Raw genomic sequence first — 19,134 nt, 5'->3', positions numbered from 1 at the left:
TCATCTTCATCATTAAAGGAAAAATTGAATCAACGGGAGAGAATCCCTAATTTTTCAAGTATGTTTCTTTTTTTTTGAGTTGTCAGCTTGAAGCGTCGCTCTGTCTCTGACACCCTCACCGTCATGTGACGAGTGTGTGTCTGTTATGATTTTGCTTACTAGTTTTATTGACACGCCTTATCTTGCATCTGATTGGCCAGTCCAGAACATTTCGCCCTAACCTTAGCCAATTGTGACTCATCATACGAACACCAACCAATCATCCTGGATTTTCTTTGTATGTACGGATGTTCTTGTTTATCCAAGTCATTTTATTTTCTCCATATTTTCTTGGCCTGGATTCGCAGGCCATTTTCTCTCTTTGTAGCTTGTAGCTTTGATGTAAGCTACCTACCTACATGGGTCTAAAAGTAGCTAAGCTACAGGAAAAGCTACTCGTTAAAAACATAGCTAAACTCCCACCAAGCTACTGGAAAATGTAGTTAAGCTATGTAGCTCAGGACGGCGTGGCGCAGTGGAAGAATGGCCGTGCGCAACCCGAGGGTCCCTGGTTCAATCCCCACCTAGTATCAACCTCGTCATGTCCGTTGTGTCCTGAGCAAGACACTTCACCCTTGCTCCTGATGGGTGCTGGTTAGCGCCTTGCATGGCAGCTCCCTCCATCAGTGTGTGAATGTGTGTGTGAATGGGTAAATGTGGAAGTAGTGTCAAAGCGCTTTGAGTACCTTGAAGGTAGAAAAGCGCTATACAAGTACAACCCACCCATTTACATGTAGCTTGTTACTGCCCATCATTGCCAACTACTCGACAAACATGCTAGAATATTGAGTTTGTAGCCAATTGCGGAACTTTTCTTGAGCTTTGTGGGTTATAACATTACATAGAGGTGTAACCATGACTTGCAGCTGTATTGTATGAAAGGTAGCAGTTCATTCTCAACTTGGAGATAATTTACATTTCTAGTGGGAACTGATTAACTGTTTGGTAGGTTGCTCATTAAGTGACAAAGTCATCAACGCGCATGCAAGTAAACCTTAACACCCAGTGTGGACACTTGTATTCACGTTAAGATTTTTGGGAATGTGGAGGAAAAAGCGTGGGACGAAACGAAGCCAAAATGAGGTGGAGGAAAGAGGACACTGGGGCAGCAAGGTGGAGTTCCTCCTGGCTGTTGCCGGCAACATAGTTGGCTTGGGCAACGTGTGGAGGTTTCCTTACTTGTGCTACAAAAACGGCGGTGGTAAGCCTCCCACAGAGCATCTTCCCTTCTAAGTGTTGTACATTTTGCATATCAATATTTGTTAACATTCAGGTGCATTCCTGGTGCCCTATCTGGTGTTTGTGGTGACGTGTGGCGTACCCCTCTTCCTTTTGGAAACTGCCGTAGGCCAGTACTCCCAAGAGGGTGGGATAACATGCTGGAGGAAGCTGTGTCCACTGGCTGAAGGTGTGTAACACTCTGAAAGACAAACCACACATCAAAACCTACTTGTGTCTTTTTCCATCTGTTACGGCATTTCACTATGAGGTCACATCTCTGTTAAGTGTGTGATAGCAGTGACACTATACCAACCTTCTGCCAGTCAAACAAAAACACTTGAAATGCTCTGTCAAGGCAAACATTGACAGCACAACCTCTCTAACATCGAACCCAAAGCAAAAATGAAGTGTTTATCTTCATGCACCCATCTGAACACTTATGTACACTTGCATGACCTACTGAGATCCAACCCAAAGGCTACAATTTAAATATTGCATTTCTAAATTAAAGTACTGTAATGTATTACATTGTATTTCAAATATTCTGTGTGTGTGTGTGTGCGCCAGGTATTGGATATGGAGGTCAGCTGATCCTGCTCTACAGTTGCATGACTTACATCATTATTCTGTCCTGGGCTCTCTTCTACCTGCTGTTTTCCTTTAACTCCCAACTGCCCTGGAGCACATGTGACAACTACTGGAACACAGGCGAGGGCATATACTAGCTTAGTTTAAAGGTTTTTTTTGTATACCAGCATGGCAGTTGTAGTCTGCATCGGCGTAGAACTGAACTACGCCATACTCTGAGCTGTTGCTAACACTACAGTTAATAACACATTATTAAAAAGATATTTGATTCTATTAAGACCAGTGAAACAAAATATACAAAAAGACAACTGTCACAGATATTCAGACTCAATAACTTGTCTGTTACCCATTAGTGGATTGTGTAGACTTCACAACAAGAAATCACACACTGGATGGCAGCAACCACACCAACGGAACTTCAGCAGCAACAGAATTCTGGGAGTATAAACAATAAATACATTAATAAATAGCATCTAAATGCATATTTTCCCATAAAACATACATTTATTTATAGACGTAGGGTGTTGAACATCTCAGGGGGCATTGAGGAGATCGGCAGCATCAGGTGGGAGGTGCTGCTGTGTCTCATCGCCATGTGGATCATATGTTACTTCTGCATCTGGAAAGGCGTTAAATCTACCGGAAAGGTAAAGTCTTGAAAAATGGCAGCAAGTGTGTGATACCTCATTTAAAAGCATGTAACTCCTATCCTTTCCAGGTGGTGTATTTCACCGCCACCTTCCCTTACATCATGCTGCTCATCTTGTTGATCCGTGGACTCACTCTTCCCGGGGCCAGACAAGGAGTGGTGTTCTATCTTCTTCCAGAACTGTCACGACTCACAGACCCTCAGGTATAGGCGCTGTTACGCGCGGTGGTGGGAACACAATGCAAAACACACTCAGTTGTGTTGACAGGTGTGGATGGAAGCTGGCGCCCAGATCTTCTTCTCATACAGCATTGGTGTGGGCACGCTCACTGTACTGGGCAGCTATAACCCTTACAGCAACAACTGCTATAAGTAAGTGTCAACAGCAAGCAAATGTATTTATCATTACTTCGTATGTGTTTTTGTTTTTTAAAGACAAAGCTTTGTGTCGTTTTTATTGGCTGATTTCGACATTTTTGACTTTTTTTCATCATGCTTCTTGCTGTTTTCCCAACTTTTGCTGGTGTTTTTTTGTTTTGTTTTAATGTGCCTAGGGCCAAAGACAAACAAGTCACAGGCCACACATGGCCCCTGTGGTGAACTTTGGGCACCCCAGCTGTAGAAGCTAACTGTTTATGGCCACTATAGGCTTAGTTAGTATATTGGTTCATCCTATGGTCATATATGGGACGAGTCACATGGTTGTCTTATGTCAGCAGTGAAAGTAGTAAAATCAGCTGTTCACCTGGGTGGTTTTTCCTTTGTGATAAAGAGGGGATAAAAGGGGAAGTCCTTCTTTAGCTGCCAACTTGTTTTATTATATATTATACTGCATTTGCACATTGTATGCATAATAAATCAACACAAAATTTGTACTTTAGAGCAATGTTCACAGACCCTATATGTTAGTTTCAGGCGAGCAATGATGGTCGTGGTTGGGACAGTTGTTTGTTGGATGCTCGAAAATGTCCGATGCGGTGCAACAATCAGCCTTCATACATTGTTGCAGCTCAATGATTTTTGTGCACATCATGCAAATTGCGTTTAATAGACGAGTGAATATAGTGTGCGGCCGTGCTTGGGGGGTGTGGCGGCAGTGTCGAGGCTGAAGAGAAGAGGCCAGGCGTGCGGGTGTGTTCAGGGGTTAAAATGTGTGCCTGCTGGTGGGTCTATTGGTCATTTTTAGTTTTGGTTTGTTACTGATGTCATATTAATACTTTTTCTTTCTAAAATTTTCGTGATCGACGGGTTGTTCTTTAAGAAGAACTTAACTTCAACATAGTCTACTCATTGGCCTAGTGGTTAGAGTGTCCGCCCTGAGTACGGTAGGTTGTGAGTTCAAACCCCGGCCGAGTCATACCAAAGACTATAAAAATGGGATCCAATACCTCCCTGCTTGGCACTCAGCATCAAGTGTTGGAATTGGGGGTTAAATCACCAAAAATGACTCCTGGGCGCGGCACCGCTGCTGCCCACTGCTCCCCTTATCTCCCAGGGTGGAACAAGGGAATGGGTCAAATCCAGAGGACAAATGTCATCACACCTAGTGTGTGTGTGTGTGTGACAATCATTGGTACTTTAACTTTTTTAACAACCATATGTAACGAGGGCCAGCCAGTGTGGCTGCGCCAAGTGTTCGTTAGTAAACCTTCCTACCTGACAACTTCAAGAGTAGAGCTGGCCGCTGTTCTGCCAGCTCGGGGCTTTTAGCCCTGGGGTCATCACACTCGCCTCTTCTACGAACGACCAGCATTCGTGTCCCCGTGCGGAATGGGATAAAGGCATGGGGCCGAACTAACTGGGTTACAAATATATAAATATTGGTTCCATTATTTGGGAAATATTAAAAACACTTAATAGAAAATAAGTATGAAGTCATGTAGTTCAACACCACTGCAAACTACAATAAACATGTATTGTTTAGTAATATTATGCAAAAGGGACTTGTCACAACAGAATGAGTGGAGAAAATCTCCATTCAATTTCATTAGAACCTTTGTGGGTAATTTTTTTTAAATGATGAACACATCCAATAAAGTAAAATGTTTATTAAAGGCCTACTGAAACCCACTACTACCGACCACGCAGTCTGATAGTTTATATATCAATGATGAAATCTTAACATTGCAACACATGCCAATACGGCTGGGTTAACTTATAACGTGCAATTTTAAATCTCCTGCGAAACTTCAAGTTGAAAACGTCTAGGTATGATGACGCATGCGCGTGACATCGATGGTTGAAACGGAAGTATTTGGACACATTGTATCCAATACAAAAAGCTCTGTTTTCATCGCAAAATTCCACAGTATTCTGGACATCTGTGTTGGTGAATCTTTTGCAATTTGTTTAATGAACAATGGAGACTGCAAAGAAGAAAGCTGTAGGTGGGATCGGTGTATTAGCGGTTGGCTACAGCAACACAACCAGGAGGACTTTGACTTGGATAGCAGACGCGCTATCCGACGCTAGCCGCCGACCGCATCGATGATCGGGTGAAGTCCTTCGTTGCGCCATCGATCGCTGGAACGCAGGTGAGCACGGGTGTTGATGAGCAGATGAGGGCTGGCGTAGGTGGAGCGCTAATGTTTTTATCATAGCTCTGACGAGGTCCCGTAGCTAAGTTAGCTTCAATGGCGTCGTTAGCAACAGCATTGCTAGGCTTCGACAGGCGGCATAGCATTAACCGTGTGGTTACAGGTCCAGAGTTTGGTTCGGTGTCTCCTGATAGTAGAAGTAATAGTAGTATTGTTGATCTTCTGTCTATCCTTCCAGTCAGTGGCTTATTTCTTCTGTTTCTATCCGCAGTTCAGAATCAGAATCAGAATCAGCTTTATTGTCATTACGCAAGGTAACGAGATTGAGGCCATTCCATACAGTGCGATGTGTGCATGCTAGAAAAACAGTGTGCAAATATATAAAAATATAAAAAATATAGAAGTGCAATGAATATGGTGTGAAATGAATATATACATGAAAAAACAAAACAAAAACAGGGTGGTTGGTGGAATGGGTTATTGCACCGAAGAGAAGGCAGTTATGAGGGACAATGGGGCAGTCCGTTCAGGATGGTTATGGCCCTGGGGAAGAAGCTGTTCTTTAGCCTGTTTGTTTTGGTTTTAATGCACCTGTAGCGCTTCCCAGAGGGCAGCAGGTGGAACAGGTCAGAGCCAGGGTGGGTGCTGTCCTTGATGATGGCACTGGCTCTGTTGAGGCAGTGGGAGGTGTAGATGTCCGTCAGAGAGGGGAGAGGGCGGCCGATGATCTTCTGAGCCGTCTTGACCACTCTTTGCAGCCTCTCCCTGTCTGCTGCAGTGCAGCTGCCGTACCATACTGTAATACAGTAGGTCAGCAGGCTCTCGATGGACGAGCGGTAGAAGGTCAGCAGCAGGTCAGGCTTCAGGTTGTACTTCCCGAGGACTCTAAGGAAGTGTAGCCGCTGCTGAGCCTTCTTGATGATTGATGTGGTGTTGACTGTCCCGGAAAAGTCATTAGAGATGTGGACTCCAAGGTACCTGAAGGTGTGGACCCTCTCTACACGCTCGCCGTTGATGTAGAGGGGGGCAGGGTCGGTGCTGCTCCTCCTGAAGTCGACGATGATCTCTCTGGTCTTGCTGGTGTTGAGAGCGAGGTTGTTCTCCGAAGACCAGGCCGTCAGCTTCAGGACCTCTTCCCTGTAGACAGCCTTGTCACCCCTGGAAATGAGCCCGACCACTGTGGTATCGTCGGCGAACTTGACGGTAAGGTTGTCACTGTGGGCCGGACTGCAGTCATGGGTGTAGAGGCAGTAGAGGAGGGGGCTCAGCACACAGCCCTGTGGGGAGCCGATGCTCAGCGTGCGGGAGGATGAGAGGTGCGGGCCAAGTCTCACATTCTGGGGTCGGTCCGTTAGGAAGTCCCTTATCCAGGCGTTTGTGAGAGGGGGGAGGCCAAGAGTGTCCAGTTTATTGCAGAGTCTGTCCGGGATTATTGTATTGAAGGCAGAGCTATAATCCACAGAGAGCATCCGGACGTAGCTCTGCTGCTGCTCCAGGTGGTTCAGAGCAGAGTGGAGAGCAACAGCGATGGCGTCCTCTGTGGACCTGTTCGCCCGGTATGCGAACTGGTGGGGGTCGAAGTCTGGAGGGATATGGTCCTTGATGTGCTGGAGAACAAGTCGCTTGAAGCACTTCATGATTACCGGAGTGAGGGCCACTGGTCGGTAATCATTCAGGCTGGTGATGGGAGACTTCTTCGGCACCGGGATTATTGTAGATGACTTCAGGCAGGATGGGATGACTGCCTGAGCCAGGGAGAGGTTGAAGATCCTGGTGAGGGGGGGAGCGATCTGGTGGGCGCACGTCCTGAGCACCTTTCCAGGTACTACGTCTGGTCCGGTAGCCTTCCTGGGGTTCACAGCCAGGAGCACTCCTCTGACACTGTGCTCCTGTACAGTGAGTGGAGTGGTGCCGGAGCCCGTTGGGGGCGGGGGCAGGGCTGGAGCAGATGAGTGTCGCTGGGGGGTTTCGAAACGGGCAAAGAAACAGTTAAGCTCCTCTGCCAGTGTCGCACTCTGATCCGCAGTTGTCATATTGCAGCCTCTGAAGTTCGTGATATCACATTAGCTCCGTAGCTAAAGTGCTTCGCCGATGTATTGTCGTGGAGATAAAAATCACTGTGAATGTCCATTTCGCGTTCTCGACTCTCATTTTCAAGAGGATATAGTATCCGAGGTGGTTTAAAACACAAATCCGTGATCCACAATAGAAAAAGGAGAGAGTGTGGAAACCAATGAGCCCTTGTACCTAAGTTACGGTCAGAGCGAAAAAAAGATGCGTCCTGCCCTGCACTCTAATCCTTCACTCTCACGTTCCTCATCCACAAATCTTTCATCCTCGCTCAAATTAATGGGGTAATCGTCGCTTTCTCGGTCCGAATCGCTCTCGCTGCTGGTGTAAACAATGTGCAGAAGTGAGGAGCTCTTCAACCTGCGACGTCACGCTACTTCCGGTACAGGCAAGGCTTTTTTTTATCAGCGACCAAAAGTTGCGAACTTAATCGTTGATGTTCTCTACTAAATCCTTTCAGCAAAAATATGGCAATATCGCGAAATGATCAAGTATGACACATAGAATGGATCTGCTATTCCCGTTTAAATAAAAAAAAATTATTTCAGTAGGCCTTTAAATACAGTTGCACTTGAAATGATACAGCCCCCATTATATAATACATAAAAGCCTTCAATATTTTTTGGAGTAACTTTTTGAAAGATGAGTAAAGCTACTGTATTTTAATTGCATAAACTTTTACAATTGTATAATCTTTGCAAGTAAATCGACAGTGAGTGCAACTGTATTTTTTCCAGTATAGTTCATGTGCATCCTTATATTTTTGTACGTTTTTCGACATTTACACAAATACAAGTAATGCACGGTATTAAAGTACAAATAAAAAATTGACTTAAATTGTGCTACATATGTCAGTTAAAAATGGACCGATTTATTCCCAATTTGTCAGGATTAGTTTTAACACTATTCACTCACTTATTTTAACTGTGCACCAGAAGCACAACGTCTAAAGAGTGTGATGGACCAAGTTGTACCAAAAGTTTAAAAAAGTCAATTTGTGTGTTGCAGAGACTGTTTGTGGCTGTGTTTACTGAACAGTGCTACCAGTGTGGTGGCTGGTTTTGCAGTCTTCTCTGTGCTGGGGTTCATGGCTCATGAGCAGGGAGTTCCCATTGCAGAAGTAGCAGAGTCTGGTAAACTTTAAACCTTCTTAAAATGGCAACTGCTGTTGAAAAAAAAAAAAAAAGTGAGATTAAGCTCAGAGATAACATAAGGGTTTCAAACACAGTAACAGAGTTTGCAATAAATTTGAAAGATTTGTAAAAAGGCTGCCCTTTGTCACCGATTCTGTTCATAACTTTTATGGACAGAATTTCTAGGCGCAGTCAAGGCGTTGAGGGGATCTGGTTTGGTGGCTGCAGGATTAGGTCTCTGCTTTTTGCAGATGATGTGGTCCTGATGGCTTCATCTGGCCAGGATCTTCAGCTCTCACTGGATCGGTTCGCAGCTGAGTGTGAAGCGACTGGGATGAGAATCAGCACCTCCAAGTCCGAGTCCATGGTTCTCGCCCGGAAAATGGTGGAGTGCCATCTCCGGGTTGGGGAGGAGATCTTGCCCCAAGTGGAGGAGTTCAAGTACCTCGGAGTCTTGTTCACGAGTGGGGGAAGAGTTGATCGTGAGATCGACAGGCGGATCGGTGCGGCGTCTTCAGTAATGCGGACGCTGTATCGATCCGTTGTGGTGAAGAAGGAGCTGAGCCGGAAGGCAAAGCTCTCAATTTACCGGTCGATCTATGTTCCCATCCTCACCTCTATGGTCATGAGCTTTGGGTTATGACCGAAAGGACAAGATCACGGGTACAAGCGGCCGAAATGAGTTTCCTCCGCCGGGTGGCGGGGCTCTCCCTTAGAGATAGGGTGAGAAGCTCTGCCATCCGGGAGGAGCTCAAAGTAAAGCCGCTGCTCCTCCACATCGAGAGGAGCCAGATGAGGTGGTTCGGGCATCTGGTCAGGATGCCACCCGAACGCCTCCCTAGGGAGGTGTTTAGGGCACGTCCGACCGGTAGGAGGCCGCGGGGAAGACCCAGGACACGTTGGGAAGACCCAGGACACGTTGGGAAGACTATGTCTCCCGGCTGGCCTGGGAACGCCTCGGGGTCCCACGGGAAGAGCTGGACGAAGTGGCTGGGGAGAGGGAAGTCTGGGCTTCCCTGCTTAGGCTGCTGCCCCCGCGACCCGACCTCGGATAAGCGGAGGAAGATGGATGGATGGATGGATGGATGGATGTAAAAATGTCTGCTGCCATCTTGAGGACATCCACTCACATGACATGCACAGGTGTCATGAAACTCTTTTTTTTCTGTAGTTAGTGTCCTTACGAAAGATAATAACTGCACAATTACATATCTTCCACAGTTAGTTGTGTTTATCTAATTAGTTATATGAACGTTTTCTAAACCAGTTAATATCAAACAAAATGAAAAATACTATGAACACGATCAATGGACACTGAGCAACTGTAAGCTTATTATGCAAATATATAATATGTATACAATTAGCCAATCACACTTTAGCAACTCTGTGTATTTTGGCATGCCAGTATGAATAAATAGAGTTACAATTTAAATAGGCTCACCAAAATGTAATAATGTAGGAGCTCAACTGGTTGCACTATCTGGTTAGCAAGCGTATGGTAACATGGGGGTTGATTGATTGAAACTTTTATTAGTAGATTGCACAGTACAGTACATATTCCGTACAATTAACCACTAAATGGTAACACCCGAATAAGTTTTTCAACTTGTTTAAGTCGGGGTCCACGTAAATCAATTCATGGTAATTGTTGCCATTTTGTCTCATTTGACTCAGGCCAGAAGGTGCTGTTGTTTCACATAATAAAATTACATTTGAAGAAGCTCTCTAATTGACCATTTGTAAGCTTGCTTCTTGTTCCATTTAATTATTAAAAAAGCTAACTACACTGATAAAGAAGAACACGAACAATGTGTTGCCTTCATTGTGTGACAATAAGACAAAATGGCAGCCATTATTGCGTGAATCCTGAAGATGATAAAACATAATGTTAATGCCATTGTTCCACTTTAAATCTTCCATTGAGTACAATTCAAACATGTTAGGAAATGGTTAAAATGTCCTATATTGATAGTGACAGTGCATGGGCATGTTCTTTCCAGGTCCAGGCTTGGCATTCATCGCTTATCCTCAGGCGGTGGCCATGATGCCGTTGCCTCAACTGTGGTCCATCTGCTTCTTCTTCATGATCATTCTCCTGGGCTTAGACACACAAGTATAGACTTATTGTCATTCTGAAACTACTCACCTGTGGAACGTCCCTCATGGCTTGATCTTTTCTTTTTCTGTATAAAGTTTGTTGCCATGGAGGTAGTGATCACGTCAGTGGTGGACATGTTTCCCGCAGTGATGCGCCAGGCAGGCAGGCGGGAACGTTTCCTTTTCCTCTTTTGCCTCACATGTTTCTTCTCCCAGCTCATCATGATCACAGATGTGGGGATACATACTCCTTAAACATATACAGTATGCACAATTAAATGAAAAACAAACTAATAAGATAAAAAATGTATAATTTCCCCTGCTCTCATTCTCAGGGAGGAATGTACATCTTTCAGGTGTTTGACTATTACGCCTGCAATGGAGCCTGCATCCTCTTTCTCTGTGTGTGTGAAACCTTGGCAATAGGCTGGATATTTGGTAGGTATGCTGATGCAGGTAATTACTGTTAAAAGGTCCCTTCTACTATTAGGCAAAAAATATTTTTCAGTGATGTTCAAACACAGATCCCAAACATGAGAAATACATGATGCCTGGGCCACACTTTGGACAACCCTGATTTTTAAAACTATCACAGGGTTGAGTGCGCGAATTGACGTCCACTCATTGAGAAACTACAACTACAACTCTCAAAACATTTTAGCTTGCGAGCAAACAATAGTAATTAAAGAGAGAAGGGGAGTGTTAATGCAGTTCGAACACATCAACCTGTTATAACACCTATTTTTATTACAAAAGTTGATCCAAAGTTGGAGACGGCAAAGGTGGGCTATACTCTCTGAACAAATATTCTACAAACTTTACTTTATTACGGAGGTTTACGTCACCTTAGGCAAGAGGGTTTTTCTTGGACAATCCAAAGAATAACCGACCCATCTCAGTTTTATATGACTCTCAAGGAACTGGAACGTCTTTTCCTGGTCCAGCTGGAATCAGTCATGGACTCCCAACTTTCAGACAAAATAGCAGGATTCTTTCATGGACGCAGTACTGTTCACCAAACGACATAGAAGACAGCTTTGAGAAACGCAGCAAGGCAAATGTAATCCTGGTAGACCGAACTGCAGCCTATAACATTGCGGCACCAGGGCTAGACTCTCAACCTTATTCTGGGCAATCCCCGATCGCCAACTAGTGCGGTTCATCTCACATCCGCAGGACAAGCAATGGTCAATCTAGTCGCCCAAGAAGTCTGAGGAAGTCAGTTAGTTGGTTATTTCTTTCTTTTCTTGTTTTCTTTTTGTAATGCTGCTTTTAAAAAAGAGGTGGGACTAGACACGGTCTGTTTCTTTCAACTCCATTTAGACCGTTGATCACCTGAGCAAAAATGTGTGCTTATGAAGTTTTAACATTTCTAAATAAAATAAATTGATTGATTGATTGAGGAATGGGGTCCCCGAGGGCTCGGTGCTGGCCCTTATGCTAGTTACCATATACATTAGTGACGTTGCATAAGTACGGCTACGGTGATGACCTGGCTCTTCTCTACTCTGACATATGTTGGTCAAAAGAAGATGTGCACACGAAGGATATGGCAGAATTGGGAACAAACCTGGAGACATTGAGACTGAACCTAAGCGTATCAAAAACCACCAGCACAGCCTTCCACCTTAAAACTAAGGAAGCTCACTGTCAGTTTACAGTACCACACAACGGGTCACCCCTGCTCTACAACCCCACCCCAACATACCTTGGAGTTAAACTGGATCGGCAGCAGCCGACATTCAAATACCATCTTTAGTCATTGAGAGCTGAAGTGTCATCCAGAAACTACCTCCTTCGCCAGTGAGAAGGGGCATCTTGCGGAGTCAACACATCCACTCTTCCACTGGAGCCCTCACTCTGATCTACAACGCTGCAGAGTATGCTGCTCCAGGAGTGTGCACATACATGCTTACATGCATTATACATGCATGTATAATGCATGGTAATACATGCTTAACACCACACTCAATGACACACGGAAGCATAGATATAGTAACCGTACCGTGACTACTGTCTGTAGTTTAAAATAGGCGACAGGTGTGCCACCATATTACCCTAGATTCCAGTCAGCTATGAACAATAGGATGCCGCTGTATATCAGCTGTACTTTGTTTATTTAGACAGCATTTTACATATTATCATTACACCTTACATAAACATTATTATAAAATGTATCACAGCCAGTTTGTGAGTTTTTTTCTGACTATAAGTTTACTATAGGGTGAAAAATTTGGAACTTAACAAGTAAGTTGCAGCTGCAGGTAGGCACAGACGAAGACAAAGAACACTAGAAAATGTTCCCCATAGATATCTGACTGAGCGATGTCTGGGGTAAAATGGCGTCCGCTAATCTTGTTAACTGATCTAGTGCCGGTCTATATATATATATATATATATATATATATATATATATATATATATATATATGATGTCTATGCACTGAGGATCATCACTGGCTGCCTACGGCCTACTCGGTCAGAGTTTCTGCCTATTTTAGCTGGCATCACACCCGCAGCCTTGCGCAGAGAGCATTTGTGAAGTGAGCCTCACTTGACTGAAGACATCCTCTACACAACCTTGGCCAGTACTCCAAACTTGACTGCCAACACCTACCTTCCCACCGCCCTTTCTCCCGCCTCACGGCAATTTTTTGCAGCTCTGACTTTAACATCTACAAAGCCTGGAGAGCTCGCAGGCGGGAAATCCAATGCCCCACTCAACTTATTGTCCACCTGAACACTATGTGGCCACCTGGTGCCAAACTACTACAACACTTCAATCACAATATGATACGCTGGGGGCTGCGCTCATCAGCAGACTGTATCTGTGGACCTATCGACCAGACCGCACAGCACATCATATTTGAGTGCCCCATTCATTAACTCAACCATACACCTGACCAACCCCAACTCGCATACAAGATGCTGGTTGCGAGGACCGAATCATGCTGTGTTAATGTCTCACGCGCAAGACTCAAATAAAACTAAAACTGGCAAAAAGCAACAAAATGCATACCAGAGAGCAGTGAAGCATTATAGGTGTAGTTAAGAGTCAAAATATGTGCCGAGTAAGGAAAATGTGTACATGTTGGCAGGTCTTCAATCCACGTGCAGATACTTTGTCAACTTTCTCCATTGATGTGCTGTACATACAAACCTAGGACTGTTTCTGTTGTGTCTTAGGTTGGTTGACATAGGAGTTACACTTGATCTTAGATCACTACCCATTTGTGAATATTTAATTAAATACTCATTTTGGTATCGCTTTAATCTCACTATAATAGTCCACAAACAATTTGTTTTCCTATTTAGGTTTGTGCTTGTGGTAGTAATGACATGTTAGCAGTGGTAGTTCCAATATAGGCTCATCTGTGTATGTGCGTGATGTTACAAAATGACTTCTCTGTACAGGAGCAGAACGGCTATTTGCCATCATCGCGGATATGACGGGCGAACGTGCTAATCCTTTCTTCAGAATCTGCTGGCTCTACCTCACACCCATCGTTTCACTGGTGAGTATATAGAAGCACATTTCAATGCACAAAATAATATTTTAGTACAAAAGCTGTGTCTAAAAAAAATCGAGGCATTTCTTTTTTGGCAGTTAAAATATCAACATATGCTTGATTTTGACAAACATGCCATATTTTCAAAGGGTTGACAAATGTGTAATTCACTACTATCCCCACTAGGTAGATCATGTGATGTCATGAGGGATTCATTATGGCTATCTACGAGCATATATTAGTTTCCATTGTAAATACTTTTTAAATCATATATTCAGGTGTACCCTCAGATATAACATACTTTTTTTGTTTCCCCAGGGGTCCTTTCTATGTTCACTTGTTGAGTATCAGCCCTTGACCTTTAATCGCTGGTATATGTACCCTACCTGGGCCTACGTAATGGGCTGGATCCTGGCCCTCTCCTCCATCCTGTTGGTGCCAGGCTGGGCACTGTACAAGCTGAGCACCGCCACTGGAACCCTTAGTCAGGTGGGGCAAGGCTGCATTTGACAATACCCTGTGAAAGACTTACAGTATCAATGATAAAATGACAGTGACTATTTTGCATCCTTCTGTAAAGAATAGTTGGAAGATTTGAGCTTACTTTGATTTGTGTCCACTTGTTAGCGTCTCCATAAACTGTGCTGGCCCGAGCAGCCTGACCATTCACTGACCAGAAAGGAAGAGACGGCACTGCAACCCATCACTGGGGAGGATCTCATATGAGTCACAGACAAAAACACAAGAGAGACAAGCACTGGACATCAACCTATTGTTTATATTATCTATACATGCCATCAATGTAAAGTTCATTATCTTACCCATGCCTGACATATGTGCTAAGGAAGTCATTTAAATTTTCGGTGAACATGTGAGTTAGTCTATTCCAATTTAATCCCTGGAAAAAAGCAGTTCATGAACAATTAGGATATTTGCAATTTTACATTGGATGTATGACGAACAAAATGTGAAATAAAACTATCGCTTGCACTCACACAAAGTAATGGAGAACATTTTCTTCAACTTTTTAATAATACTATAGTTTTAATGTATTCTTTATAAATGTGGAACAATGACTTGCAGCTGCATTGTAAGTATATGAAATGTTGCAGCCCATTCTCAGCAAGGAGATTATTTACATTTCCAGTGGGAACTAATTAACTGTTTGGTCGGTTGCTCATTAAGTGACAAACGCCTCAACGATTAAGAATTTAAACCTGGACAGCCAGTGTGGACGCTTGTGTTCACACTGAGACTTTTGGGAATGTGGAGGAAAAAGCGTGGCACGAAACAAGGCCAAAATGAGTTGGAGGAAAGAGGACACTGGGGCAGCAAGGTGGAGTTCCTCCTGGCTGTTGCCGGGAACATAGTCGGCTTGGGCAACGTGTGGAGATTTCCTTACCTGTGCTACAAAAATGGTGGCGGTAAGCCTCCCGCAGTACATCTTCTCTTCCAAATATTGCACATAAGTGTTTGTTAACATTCAGGTGCATTCCTGGTGCCGTATCTGGTGTTTGTGGTGACGTGCGGCGTACCGCTCTTTCTTTTGGAGACCGCCGTAGGCCAGTACTCCCAGGAGGGAGGGATCACCTGCTGGAGAAAGCTGTGTCCACTGGCTGAAGGTGTGTAACACTCTCATTGTGTACAAACCATTCACACTTGTTTTTATACTGTATACCAGTGTTTTTCAACCACTGTGCCGCGGCACACTAGTGTACCGTGAGATATTGTCTGGTGTGCCGTGGGAGATTATGTGATTTCACCTACGTAATTGGGTTAAAGATATTTTTAGCAAACTAGTAATTATAATCTGCAAATGTGACGTTGAGTGTCTGTGTTGTGTAGAGATTGGCAGAGTAACCGTGTACCGTATTTTTCGGACAATAAGTCGCAATTTTTTTCATAGTTTGGCCGGGGGTGCGACTTATACTCAGGAGCGACTTATGTGTGAAATTATTAACACATTACCGTAAAATATCAAATAATATTATTTAGCTCATTCACGTAAGAGACTAGACGTATAAGATTTCATGGGATTTAGCGATTAGGAGTGACAGATTGTTTGGTAAACGTATATGTTCTATATGTTATAGTTATTTGAATTACTCTTACCATAATATGTTACGTTAACATACCAGACATGTTCTCAGTTGGTTATTTATGCGTCATATAACGTACACTTATTCAGCCTATTGTTCACTATTCTTTATTTTAAATTGCCTTTCAAATGTCTATTCTTGGTGTTGGGTTTTATCAAATAAATTTCCCCCAAAAATGCGACTTCAGTGCGACTTATATGTTTTTTTCCTTCTTTATTATGCATTTTCGGCCGGTGCGACTTATACTCCGGAGCGCCTTACACTCCGAAAAATACGGTAATACTCTTCCATATCAGTAGGTGGCAGCAGGTAGCTAATTGCTTTGTAGATGTCGGGAACATGGTTTGTCGTGATCACAATATGCAGACGACGGCAGGAGGCAGTGTGCAGGTAAAAAGGTATTTAACGCTTAAACCAAAAATAAACAAAAGGCGAGTGCCACTAAGAAAAGACATTCAAGCTTAGGGATGGCTATGCAAAACGAAGCTAAAACTGAACTGGCTGCAAAATAAGCAAAAACAGAATGAGGGACGACAGCAAAGACTTACAGCATGTGGAGCAGCAGACGGCGTCCACAAAGTACATCCGTACATGACATGACAATCAACAAGAAAATAGGAGCACAAGACAATAACTAAAACACTACACACAGGAAAACACCAAAAAACTCCAAACATTCCTTGGACAAAGTAAAGGAAGGGTGCAATCACTTGCCGAAACCAGAAAACGTTTCCATCACTGAGCAAATGATCCCTTTTAGGGGCAGCTATCCTTTCAGGCAATTTGTTCCAAAGAAGCCATACCCTACTGGCTTGAAGGTGTTTGTCCTTGCCTCTCCAGATGGTTTAATGCTGGACTTTGAAATCTATCAAGGAGAGGATACATTTGCTGATGACAGGTTGGGAATTGGGGTAGCAGCGGTCCTGCAGATGGTTGAAACTTTTCCACGTAAAAATGTGTCGCAAAGCAATGTCGGTTGCCTGATGAAAAACAATTGAAAAAGGTTAATCTATAAGCCAAAGATGATGGTTTCCACTGAGCCTGGGAAAAAGCTTGAAGATGTTTGCACCACATGGACGAAGAAAGACAAAGGCCTGGTTCAAGTGAGGAGACCAGCAAACATAAGGTAATACAATGACATCATGGGAGACTGCATGCTCAGTGTTTAATCTACCAGCAAGAACACTGGACATCAAACTGAATCAGGCAAATGACCTGCTGAACTACCTAGAACCTCAACACTTCTTCATGACCGGCTTCTGTCTCCTCCTCTAAGAGGACACCAGCAGCTTAAATGGAGACACCCATTTGTACCTGCAGCATTGGAATTGCTAAATGACTTTAACCAGTCTAACAGCAGTGTAGCAAACTGTGCGGACTACAAATGGAACATGAAATGGCGGGAAAACTCTTCCAGACTCCATGATTACACCTCTGAGGCCAGTACATCACCACCGGGAATAGGCTTTCCCAGGACTGCTTGGGTCAGGCTTAATCGCCTTTGTACTGGCGTCAGCCTCTTCCGCTCAACTATGTGCAAATGGGGTATGGCTTCATCTGCGGCATGTGACCGTGGTGCAGAGGAGCAGACTGCAGACCACATCATAACATACTGTCCCATAAACCGCCATCCTAACGGGAATCGTGGTCTGGCAGCTGTGGACGGGAGCTTGGTCATTTGGCTGTTAAACACTTGCCCAGCTGTATTGTGGTTACACCTCTAATCAACATCTTTATCCAAATGAAAAAGAAGAAGTAGAAGTTCAAAATAAGTTATTTGTACTTTGTAAACACTTTGAGTTTGAACAGTTTCTTAAATTGAATCATATTAGTACATTGTTTGATTGCTTTACTTAATCCATTCCATAATTGTATTCCACATACAGATATACTAAAGGTTTTAAGTGTTGTACATGCAAACAAATGTTTTAAATAAAAATTTTCTCGAAGTTTGAGAAGAATTGTTGTACGTTCTTGGGTAGCAGGTTATAGTTTGCTTTGTGTATAATTTTAGCTGTCTGCAAATTCACTATGTCTTACGCATGTATTGGAAGGGAAAAATTACGAAAACTGAGATACGTGTGTGTGTGTGTGTGACAGGTATTGGCTATGGAGGGCAGCTGATCAGGCTCTACAGCTGCATGACTTACATCATTATTCTGTCCTGGGCTCTCTTCTACCTGCTGTTCTCCTTTAGCGCTCAGCTGCCCTGGAACACTTGTGACAACTACTGGAACACAGGTGAGGGCAAACCAGCTTAGAGTCAGCCCTTTGGAGAGAAAAAAATAAATAAATTTAAAAAAAAAAGGTACACATACAGTGTTGTGGTTGTGTACTGCATTGGTGTGGAGTTTACTGCATTATACTGTGTGTTGTAGCAAATATTGCACTACAATTTTAATCACACTTTGAATTTGGACTAATCATGATTAATTACAGGTTATTACTCGCTTACATAATTTAAATCATCTTAAAGAAGACCCCACTATTTAAACACAAACTCAATTTTATTTTCAGAAGGTCATCGGGGAAAATTTTTTGTGTGTGTGTGTGTGTGTATATATATATATATATAAACACACACACACACGCGTGTGTATATATATATATATATGTATATGTATACACGCGTGTGTATATATATATATAAATATATATATATATACATACACGCGCGTGTGTATATGTACATATATATATATAAATGTGTGTGTATATGTACATACATATATATATATATATATATATATATATATATATACACACATATATATATACAGTGTGTGTATATATATATATACACACACACACACAGGTGTGTCACACACGTGTATATACAGGTAAAAGCCAGTAAATTAGAATATTTTGAAAAACTTGATTTATTTCAGTAATTGCATTCAAAAGGTGTAACTTGTACATTATATTTATTCATTGCACACAGACTGATGCATTCAAATGTTTATTTCATTTAATTTTGATGATTTGAAGTGGCAACAAATGAAAGCAGATGACATGGCACCCCAAACCATCACTGATGGTGGAAACTTTACACTAGACTTCAGGCAACGTGGATCCTGTGCCTCTCCTGTCTTCCTCCAGACTCTGGGACCTCGATTTCCAAAGGAAATGCAAAATTTGCATGGTTGGGTGATGGTTTGGGGTGCCATGTCATCTGCTGGTGTCGGTCCACTCT

At 43.2% G+C, this 19,134-nt stretch overlaps 2 protein-coding genes and 1 long non-coding RNA gene across 3 annotated transcripts in view; 2 read left to right on the top strand and 1 right to left on the bottom strand.

The window, feature by feature from the left end:
- The first annotated feature begins 1,029 nt into the window (after positions 1-1,029).
- LOC133614625 (sodium- and chloride-dependent GABA transporter 2-like) lies at positions 1,030-14,836 on the top strand. Its single transcript, XM_061972747.1, has 14 exons — positions 1,030-1,240; positions 1,313-1,447; positions 1,828-1,968; positions 2,202-2,289; positions 2,363-2,495; positions 2,567-2,701; positions 2,766-2,869; positions 8,113-8,237; positions 10,238-10,350; positions 10,431-10,568; positions 10,670-10,772; positions 13,748-13,848; positions 14,161-14,331; positions 14,470-14,836. The coding sequence occupies exons 1-14, from the start codon at positions 1,081-1,083 to the stop codon at positions 14,566-14,568; spliced, it is 1,746 nt and encodes a 581-aa protein (XP_061828731.1). The 5' UTR covers positions 1,030-1,080; the 3' UTR covers positions 14,569-14,836.
- A 216-nt stretch (positions 14,837-15,052) lies between these two features.
- Positions 15,053-19,134, top strand: part of LOC133614626 (sodium- and chloride-dependent GABA transporter 2-like) — a 31,223-nt gene continuing 27,141 nt past the window's right edge. Inside the window, exons 1-3 of the mRNA XM_061972748.2 lie at positions 15,053-15,266; positions 15,330-15,464; positions 18,042-18,182. Of these exons, the coding sequence (XP_061828732.1) occupies positions 15,107-15,266; positions 15,330-15,464; positions 18,042-18,182 (436 nt within the window). The 5' untranslated portion in view covers positions 15,053-15,106. The remainder of the gene's footprint in view (positions 15,267-15,329; positions 15,465-18,041; positions 18,183-19,134) is intronic.
- The window catches only part of LOC133614705 (uncharacterized), a 12,928-nt gene continuing 11,822 nt past the window's right edge, over positions 18,029-19,134 (bottom strand). Inside the window, exon 3 of the long non-coding RNA XR_009816613.1 lies at positions 18,029-18,210. This is a non-coding gene — a long non-coding RNA (uncharacterized lncRNA). The remainder of the gene's footprint in view (positions 18,211-19,134) is intronic.

This window comes from Nerophis lumbriciformis, linkage group LG17 (genome assembly GCF_033978685.3).
Source record: "Nerophis lumbriciformis linkage group LG17, RoL_Nlum_v2.1, whole genome shotgun sequence".
In the NCBI taxonomy this organism is placed as follows: domain Eukaryota; kingdom Metazoa; phylum Chordata; class Actinopteri; order Syngnathiformes; family Syngnathidae; genus Nerophis; species Nerophis lumbriciformis.
This window is presented reverse-complemented; position numbering and strand designations above follow the sequence as displayed.